The sequence below is a fragment of the Salvelinus fontinalis genome, chromosome 29, assembly GCF_029448725.1.
Source record: "Salvelinus fontinalis isolate EN_2023a chromosome 29, ASM2944872v1, whole genome shotgun sequence".
In the NCBI taxonomy this organism is placed as follows: Eukaryota; Metazoa; Chordata; class Actinopteri; order Salmoniformes; family Salmonidae; genus Salvelinus; species Salvelinus fontinalis.
The window spans coordinates 16,284,093-16,295,567 of NC_074693.1; the positions used below are offsets into that span (position 1 = coordinate 16,284,093).

The 11,475-nt window shown below is 42.0% G+C and overlaps 1 protein-coding gene across 1 annotated transcript; it reads left to right on the top strand.

Annotated features, from left to right (window-relative positions):
* The first annotated feature begins 8,841 nt into the window (after positions 1-8,841).
* LOC129827249 (insulin-like) lies at positions 8,842-11,349 on the top strand. Its single transcript, XM_055887986.1, has 2 exons — positions 8,842-9,037; positions 11,207-11,349. The coding sequence occupies exons 1-2, from the start codon at positions 8,842-8,844 to the stop codon at positions 11,347-11,349; spliced, it is 339 nt and encodes a 112-aa protein (XP_055743961.1).
* The last annotated feature ends 126 nt before the right edge of the window (positions 11,350-11,475 follow it).

Below are 11,475 nucleotides of genomic sequence, written 5' to 3' on the forward strand. Positions count from 1 at the left end.
ACAATAAGGCATAAAGTGATTGCAGGTCTTGATTGGGAGAGCTAGCTAAAACAACAGGTGAGATAAAAGCAGCTAGTCAGCTAACACAGCAACAGAAGGTAAAAATGGCGACGACTAGGCAGAGAGGGTCGGATTAACTACACACAGATCCTGAGTTAAAGCACAGACCCGACAGATAAAACACAAATAAACAGAATGGAGTACCGTGAATTAATGGACAGTCAAGCAGGCATCAGCTATGTAGCCAAGTGATCATAGTGTCCAGGGGGCAGCCGTAGATGGAGCAGTGAGGCCTCCACTAAGCTAGCACGCGTTTAAAGTTAGTAGCCCGGGGGGTGGTCTGCTCAGACGGAGGGGGTCTGCTCAGACGGAGGCCGGTTGAGGGCACGTCTGCAGACCAGACGTGGTCGTGTCGACAGAGAATCCAAGCCGGATGGCGATGGCGAAATAGAGGTTGTGAATTGTAGAATTGTGTTTGCTAACTGGTGCTAGCTTCCTGGCTGCGCTAGCTGCAAGATAAGCTAGCAGTTAGCAGACCGGGGCAGGGGCAGGCACTATACCTACCTGTCTATTGTAGACCTACACTATACTATACCTACCTGTCTATTGTAGACCTACACTACACTATACCTACCTGTCTATTGTAGACCTACACTATACTACACCTACCTGTCTATTGTAGACCTACACTACACTATACCTACCTGTCTATTGTAGACCTACACTACACTATACCTACCTGTCTATTGTAGACCTACACTATACTATACCTACCTGTCTATTGTAGACCTACACTATACTATACCTACCTGTCTATTGTAGACCTACACTACACTATACCTACCTGTCTATTGTAGACCTACACTATACCTACCTGTCTATTGTAGACCTACACTACACTATACCTACCTGTCTATTGTAGACCTACACTATACTACACCTACCTGTCTATTGTAGACCTACACTACACTACACTATACCTACCTGTCTATTGTAGACCTACACTATACTATACCTACCTGTCTATTGTAGACCTACACTACACTATACCTACCTGTCTATTGTAGACCTACACTATACTATACCCACCTGTCTATTGTAGACCTACACTATACTACACTATACCTACCTGTCTATTGTAGACCTACACTACACTATACCTACCTGTCTATTGTAGACCTACACTACACTATACCCACCTGTCTATTGTAGACCTACACTACACTATACCTACCTGTCTATTGTAGATCTACACTATACTATACCTACCTGTCTATTGTAGACCTACACTACACTATACCTACCTGTCTATTGTAGACCTACACTACACTACACTATACCTACCTGTCTATTGTAGACCTACACTACACTATACCTACCTGTCTATTGTAGACCTACACTATACCTACCTGTCTATTGTAGACCTACACTACACTATACCTACCTGTCTATTGTAGACCTACACTATACCTACCTGTCTATTGTAGACCTACACTACACTATACCTACCTGTCTATTGTAGACCTACACTATACTACACCTACCTGTCTATTGTAGACCTACACTACACTACACTATACCTACCTGTCTATTGTAGACCTACACTATACTATACCTACCTGTCTATTGTAGACCTACACTACACTATACCTACCTGTCTATTGTAGACCTACACTATACTATACCCACCTGTCTATTGTAGACCTACACTATACTACACTATACCTACCTGTCTATTGTAGACCTACACTACACTATACCTACCTGTCTATTGTAGACCTACACTACACTATACCTACCTGTCTATTGTAGACCTACACTACACTATACCTACCTGTCTATTGTAGACCTACACTATACCTACCTGTCTATGGTAGACCTACACTATACCTACCTGTCTATTGTAGACCTACACTATACTGTACCTACCTGTCTATTGTAGACCTACACTATACCTACCTGTCTATTGTAGACCTACACTATACCTACCTGTCTATTGTAGACCTACACTATACTATACCTACCTGTCTATTGTAGATCTACACTACACTATACCTACCTGTCTATTGTAGACCTACACTACACTACACTATACCTACCTGTCTATTGTAGACCTACACTACACTATACCTACCTGTCTATTGTAGACCTACACTACACTATACCTACCTGTCTATTGTAGACCTACACTATACCTACCTGTCTATGGTAGACCTACACTATACCTACCTGTCTATTGTAGACCTACACTATACTGTACCTACCTGTCTATTGTAGACCTACACTATACCTACCTGTCTATTGTAGACCTACACTATACCTACCTGTCTATTGTAGACCTACACTATACTATACCTACCTGTCTATTGTAGACCTACACTACACTATACCTACCTGTCTATTGTAGACCTACACTACACTACACTATACCTACCTGTCTATTGTAGACCTACACTACACTATACCTACCTGTCTATTGTAGACCTACACTATACCTACCTGTCTATTGTAGACCTACACTACACTATACCTACCTGTCTATTGTAGACCTACACTATACCTACCTGTCTAATGTAGACCTACACTACACTATACCTACCTGTCTATTGTAGACCTACACTATACTACACCTACCTACCTGTCTATTGTAGACCTACACTATACTATACCTACCTGTCTATTGTAGACCTACACTACACTATACCTACCTGTCTATTGTAGACCTACACTATACTATACCTACCTGTCTATTGTAGACCTACACTACACTATACCTACCTGTCTATTGTAGACCTACACTACACTATACCTACCTGTCTATTGTAGACCTACACTATACCTACCTGTCTATTGTAGACCTACACTAAACCTACCTGTCTATTGTAGACCTACACTATACCTACCTGTCTATTGTAGACCTACACTATACTATACCTACCTGTCTATTGTAGACCTACACTACACTATACCTACCTGTCTATTGTAGACCTACACTATACTACACTATACCTACCTGTCTATTGTAGACCTACAACACACTATACCTACCTGTCTATTGTAGACCTACACTATACCTACCTGTCTATTGTAGACCTACACTATACCTACCTGTCTATTGTAGACCTACACTATACCTACCTGTCTATTGTAGACCTACACTATACTATACCTACCTGTCTATTGTAGACCTACACTACACTATACCTACCTGTCTATTGTAGACCTACACTACACTATACCCACCTGTCTATTGTAGACCTACACTATACTATACCTACCTGTCTATTGTAGACCTACACTACACTACACCTACCTGTCTATTGTAGACCTACACTATACTACACTATACCTACCTGTCTATTGTAGACCTACACTATACCTACCTGTCTATTGTAGACCTACACTATACCTACCTGTCTATTGTAGACCTACACTATACTATACCTACCTGTCTATTGTAGACCTACACTACACTATACCTACCTGTCTATTGTAGACCTACACTATACTATACCCACCTGTCTATTGTAGACCTACACTATACTACACTATACCTACCTGTCTATTGTAGACATACACTATACCTACCTGTCTATTGTAGACCTACACTATACCTACCTGTCTATTGTAGACCTACACTATACCTACCTGTCTATTGTAGACCTACACTATACCTACCTGTCTATTGTAGACCTACACTATACTATACCTACCTGTCTATTGTAGACCTACACTATACCTACCTGTCTATTGTAGACCTACACTATACCTACCTGTCTATTGTAGACCTACACTATACTATACCTACCTGTCTATTGTAGACCTACACTACACTATACCTACCTGTCTATTGTAGACCTACACTACACCTACCTGTCTATTGTAGACCTACACTATACCTACCTGTCTATTGTAGACCTACACTATACTCTACCCACCTGTCTATTGTAGACCTACACTACACTATACCTACCTGTCTATTGTAGACCTACACAATACTATACCCACCTGTCTATTGTAGACCTACACTACACTACACTATACCTACCTGTCTATTGTAGACCTACACTACACTATACCCACCTGTCTATTGTAGACCTACACTACACTACACTATACATACCTGTCTATTGTAGACCTACACTATACTACACTATACCTACCTGTCTATTGTAGACCTACACTACACTATACCCACCTGTCTATTGTAGACCTACACTACACTACACTATACATACCTGTCTATTGTAGACCTACACTACACTACACTATACCTACCTGTCTATTGTAGACCTACACTATACTATACCCACCTGTCTATTGTAGACCTACACTACACTACACCTGCCTGTCTATTGTAGACCTACACTACACTACACTATACCTACCTGTCTATTGTAGACCTACAATATACTATACCTACCTGTCTATTGTAGACCTACACTACACCTACCTGTCTATTGTAGACCTACACTATACCTACCTGTCTATTGTAGACCTACACTACACTATACCTACCTGTCTATTGTAGACCTACACTACACTATACCTACCTGTCTATTGTAGACCTACACTACACTATACCTACCTGTCTATTGTAGACCTACACTACACTATACCTACCTGTCTATTGTAGACCTACACTACACCTACCTGTCTATTGTAGACCTACACTATACCTACCTGTCTATTGTAGACCTACACTATACCTACCTGTCTATTGTAGACCTACACTATACTATACCTACCTGTCTATTGTAGACCTACACTACACTATACCTACCTGTCTATTGTAGACCTACACTACACCTACCTGTCTATTGTAGACCTACACTATACCTACCTGTCTATTGTAGACCTACACTACACTATACCTACCTGTCTATTGTAGACCTACACTACACTATACCTACCTGTCTATTGTAGACCTACACTACACTATACCTACCTGTCTATTGTAGACCTACACTATACCTACCTGTCTATTGTAGACCTACACTATACCTACCTGTCTATTGTAGACCTACACTATACTATACCTACCTGTCTATTGTAGACCTACACTATACCTACCTGTCTATTGTAGACCTACACTATACCTACCTGTCTATTGTAGACCTACACTATACTATACCTACCTGTCTATTGTAGACCTACACTACACTATACCTACCTGTCTATTGTAGACCTACACTATACTACACTATACCTACCTGTCTATTGTAGACCTACAACACACTATACCTACCTGTCTATTGTAGACCTACACTATACCTACCTGTCTATTGTAGACCTACACTATACCTACCTGTCTATTGTAGGCCTACACTATACCTACCTGTCTATTGTAGACCTACACTATACTATACCTACCTGTCTATTGTAGACCTACACTACACTATACCTACCTGTCTATTGTAGACCTACACTACACTATACCCACCTGTCTATTGTAGACCTACACTATACTATACCTACCTGTCTATTGTAGACCTACACTACACTACACCTACCTGTCTATTGTAGACCTACACTATACTACACTATACCTACCTGTCTATTGTAGACCTACACTATACCTACCTGTCTATTGTAGACCTACACTATACCTACCTGTCTATTGTAGACCTACACTATACTATACCTACCTGTCTATTGTAGACCTACACTACACTATACCTACCTGTCTATTGTAGACCTACACTATACTATACCCACCTGTCTATTGTAGACCTACACTATACTACACTATACCTACCTGTCTATTGTAGACATACACTATACCTACCTGTCTATTGTAGACCTACACTATACCTACCTGTCTATTGTAGACCTACACTATACCTACCTGTCTATTGTAGACCTACACTATACCTACCTGTCTATTGTAGACCTACACTATACTATACCTACCTGTCTATTGTAGACCTACACTATACCTACCTGTCTATTGTAGACCTACACTATACCTACCTGTCTATTGTAGACCTACACTATACTATACCTACCGGTCTATTGTAGACCTACACTACACTATACCTACCTGTCTATTGTAGACCTACACTACACCTACCTGTCTATTGTAGACCTACACCATACCTACCTGTCTATTGTAGACCTACACTATACTCTACCCACCTGTCTATTGTAGACCTACACTACACTATACCTACCTGTCTATTGTAGACCTACACAATACTATACCCACCTGTCTATTGTAGACCTACACTACACTACACTATACCTACCTGTCTATTGTAGATCTACACTACACTATACCCACCTGTCTATTGTAGACCTACACTACACTACACTATACATACCTGTCTATTGTAGACCTACACTATACTACACTATACCTACCTGTCTATTGTAGACCTACACTACACTATACCCACCTGTCTATTGTAGACCTACACTACACTACACTATACATACCTGTCTATTGTAGACCTACACTACACTACACTATACCTACCTGTCTATTGTAGACCTACACTATACTATACCCACCTGTCTATTGTAGACCTACACTACACTACACCTGCCTGTCTATTGTAGACCTACACTACACTACACTATACCTACCTGTCTATTGTAGACCTACAATATACTATACCTACCTGTCTATTGTAGACCTACACTACACTACACTATACCTACCTGTCTATTGTAGACCTACACTACACTATACCTACCTGTCTATTGTAGACCTACACTATACTATACCTACCTGTCTATTGTAGACCTACTGTACAGTGTAGATATGTCTCTAGCTGATTGCCCGTTTCACCTCATATCCACTATGTGTATCCTGTGTATATGACACAAACTTAACCTCTCCTGTAGGTCTCTATTGGCGAATGTCCACTGAGAATTTACCCTGGTGTTTTACCAAAAAGGCTCAGATGTTTCCACGTCCGTGGCCCGGTACGTGACTCACTGGGCCATGGTCTCAGCGGACCTGCTGTCTTGGGGCCAAGATGAGGACAATAGGGACTTTCCGGGCGGCCTATCCATATCAATATCTAACTGTGAACATTGGTTAACACCTTCTACGGTTAACACCTTCTCACAAAACAACTGTAGATGATGCAGAGGTTGCTGATTCTGCTCTTCACAAGTGTTAGGTGTCACACTTCCACATAAATAACACTAGAGCTTACATTAATATAATCACTGGAGACACTCAGGTGTTGCTATGGAAAAAGCCCTTATAAGGCCAGATAGATCTCCCAGTACCTCTTATAGCAGCTCAACGGCAGCTCAACAGGCAGCTCAAAGGGTTTAATGACAGCCAGGAAAAATGGCTTTTTCCGCTGATGCTGTCAAACAAAGACCTGGCTGACAGGAAGAGAGGCAGGTATAAAGGACAGAGAGGAGGACGGTCACGTGTGCTCTAACTGCCTGCCCCGTCACCACCTGGTCTTCTTTTATTTAACTAGGCAAGTAAGATAACAACACATTCTTACAATGACAGCCTACTGGGGAACAGTGGGTTAACTGCCGTGTTCAGAAGAACAGACTTTTACCTTGTCAGAGCAGGGATTTGATCAAGCAAACTTTTGGTTACGGGCCCAACGCGCTAACCACTAGGCTACCTGCTCTTCTCAACTCAGCTGGCTGTCTGTTTCAGGTAGGTGGATACAAAACAGGGTTGGGCTCAATTAAGTTTTAATTCCCATCAATTCAGGATGTGTACTGAAATTCCAAATCCAATTCTCTTCATTGCAAAAATTCTAATTTGGAAATTAATTTTGGTTTATTTTCTGAATTGATTAATTGAAATGGAATTGGCCCCAACCCTGGTTCATAACCTACCTTAACCTACGGGGTCCTTACGTTTCACTGTCTGCCTGCCTGTCTGTCTGTCTGTCTGTCACAGAGTATTTATACAGTGTATCCTGATCCTAATCCTGGATTAATCCAGGAAACAAGGAAGGGCTAGATGATGAGCTGACACCTTGGATCAGGTGTGTTGGTGCTTGAGCTGGAACTAAACCATGCACATCCTTCCTGTCCTGTGATATGGACATGGACGCCCTCTTTCTCCATGAACTCTCACCCAGGTCTCGTTCTATTGTTCTATGGCTGTGGTACTGTGGTCTCTCTCTCCCTCCAGAACGTATATGGCTGTGATACTGTGGTCTCTCTCCCTCCAGAACGTATATGGCTGTGATACTGTGGTCTCTCTCCCTCCAGAACGTATATGGCTGTGGTACTGTGGTCTCTCTCTCCCTCCAGAACGTATTTGGCTGTGATACTGTGGTCTCTCTCTCCCTCCAGAACGTATTTGGCTGTGATACTGTGGTCTCTCTCTCCCTCCAGAACGTATATGGCTGTGATACATACTATGATCTCTCTCTCCCTCCAGAACGTATATGGTTGTGGTACTGTGGTCTCTCTCTCCCTCCAGAACGTATATGGCTGTGATACTATGGTCTCTCTCTCCCTCCAGAACGTATATGGTTGTGGTAGTATGGTCTCTCTCTCCCTCCCGAACGTATATGGCTGTGGTACGATGGTCTCTCTCTCCCTCCAGAACGTATATGGCTGTGATACTGTGGTCTCTCTCCCTCCAGAACGTATATGGCTGTGGTAGTATGGTCTCTCTCTCCCTCCAGAACGTATATGGCTGTGGTACTGTGGTCTCTCTCTCCCTCCAGAACGTATATGGCTGTGGTACTGTGGTCTCTCTCTCCCTCCAGAACGTATATGGCTGTGATACCGTGGTCTCTCTCTCCCTCCAGAACGTATATGGCTGTGATACTATGGTCTCTCTCTCCCTCCAGAACGTATATGGCTGTGGTACTGTGGTCTCTCTCTCCCTCCAGAACGCATATGGCTGTGGTAGTATGGGCCCAGTCTGTTCTGTTACTGCTGGTCCTGTCTTCCCCGGGGGTCTGCTCAGCTCCCAGTGCCCAGCACCTGTGTGGCTCTCACCTAGTAGATGCCCTCTACCTGGTCTGTGGGGAACAAGGCTTCTTCTATAACCCCCACAGACCCCCCAGAGACCTACTGCTGCAACACCTCATAGGTGAGACTGAGAGCAAGGGGTGATTTGAAGGGTGGCACTATATTCAATATATTTTAAATATGTGATGCTCTTTTATTACAAGCTGACACATTTTCAGAGAGGGTATATTGTTAAAGGGATATTTCTGGTTTTTGGCAATGAGAACCTTTATCTACTTCCTCAGAGTCTGATGAAATAGTGGATACCATTTATGTCTCTGTGTCCAGTATGAAGGAAGTTTTTCTCTAGAAAATGCTAAATAGTGTTGGCACAATAAGTGGGTATCTGCTAGCATAATTACCTGTAACGTTGAACAAGTCTGCAGTCTCCCTCCCCCCAACCCTCTTTATATTCAATTCAATTCAATTGGGCTTCATTGGCATGGAGAACATATGTTTACATTGTCAAAGCGAGTGAAATAGATAAAACTAAAGTGAAGTAAACAATCAAAAATGAACAGTTAACATGACACTTACAAGTTTCAAAGAAATAGACACATTGCAAATGTCATATTATGGCTATGTAGTGTTATAATGATGTGCAAATAGTTTATGTACAAAACAAATATGGGGTTGTATTTACAATGGTGTTTTCACTGGTTGCCATTTTCTTGTGGCAAAACAAATCTTGCTGTTGTGATGGCACACTGTGGTATTTCACCCAGTAGATATGGGGGGGTTGTCAAAATTGGATTTGTTTTCAAATTCTTTGTGGGTCTGTGTAATCTGAGGGAAATATGTGTCTCTAACATGGTCATACATTTGGCAGGTTAGAAAGTACAGCTCAGTTTCCACCTCATCTTTAGAAAGTACAGCTCAGTTTCCACCTCATTTGGTGGGCAGCGTGCACATAGCCTGTCTTCTCTTGAGAGACAGTTCTGCCTACCTCAACAGCAAGGCTATGCTCACTGAGTCTGTACATAGTCAAAGCTTTCCTTAAGTTTCTGCCACTGTGTACTTTCTGTTAAGGACCAAATAGCATTCCCGTTTGCTTTGTTTTTTGGTAAATTCTTTCCAACGTGTCAAGTAATTATCGTTTTGTTTTTTCACATTTAGGTTAGGTCTAATTGTGTTTGTGAACAGAGCCCTAGGACCAGCTTGCTTAGGGGACTCTTCTCCAGGTTCATCTCTCTGTAGGTGATGGCTTTGTTATGTAAGGTTTGGGAATCGCTTCTTTTTAGGTGGTTGTAGGTGTTCTTTTCTGGATTTTGATCATTAGCGGGTATCAGCCTAATTCTGCTCTGCATGCATTATTTGGTGTTTTATGTTGTACACAGATGTTTTTGCAGAATTCTGCATGTAGTCCCATTTTGTGAATTCTTGGTTGGTGAGCAGACCCCCAGACCTCACAAGCGTAAGGACAATGGACTCTATAACTGATTCAAGTACTTTTGATGGCATAGAAGGCCTTTCTTGCCTTGTCTCAGATTGTTCACAGCTTTGTGGAAGTTACCTGTGATGCTGATGTTTGGGCCGAGGTATTTATAGTTGTTTGTGTGCTTTAGAGCAACGGTGTCTAGATGGAATTTGTATTTGTGGTCCTGGCAACTGAACCTTTTTTGAAACACCATTATTTTAGTCTTACTGAGATGTACTGTCAGGGCCCAGGACCGACAGAAGATCTGGGTGCTGCTGTAGGCCCGCCTTGGTTGAAGGACAGAAGCACATTAAATATTTGACTTCAGTAGGTCTCTCTCTTCCATCTGTGAAGAGGGTATGTTGAAGAGGGTATACCTTCTCTTGAAGTTTGTCATATACTGTAGCTATCCCTATTGATCTTTTGCTGAGACCGTTCCTAACTACACACTTTGTGAGATATCACATTTTAAGAAGCTTTTGAATTCTCCAGATTCCTCATTATATTCTCTCCCAGAACATGATCAAAGTGGATCTATCACCTCAGTTAAACCCCCTGCTCAGACATCCCATTGATATGTCTGAAGTTAACTTTACTTCAGCGGTAGGAAGCTGAGCTACACCTGTCAGATCTCTCCTCTGAAGGACGTGGAAAGCCTTAAACAAGACTAAACGGATTGTGAAGCTCCAATAAGACACTCATTCAGCCTCTGTTAAACAGCCAACATTCTAAATGGTATTTTGAGTGAGTGGAGTTTGCTGATCTGCTTTCCTTCACATCTTTTGGGAACTCTCCCTCTCTACATCCCTCCATTTCTCACCCTCTACTTTAAAGGGTTCCTGTCTAAGAAGAGCAGACAGGGTTGGAGGGTGAAGCAGGAACGTCCATGGAAAGACCAGAAGGTGAAAAGAGGCATTGTGGAACAGTGCTGTCATATGCCATGTAGCTTCAGCCACCTGCAGAGCTACTGCGACTGACTGGAGTTTACTCAGTCTACACTCGACTGACAAGAGCACAGACTAGCCTGGAGAGCTACTGGTGGAAGGACATGTCAATCTTGTATAAAACTAAATGTCAAAAAACGAAATGTTTAAAAAAAAATA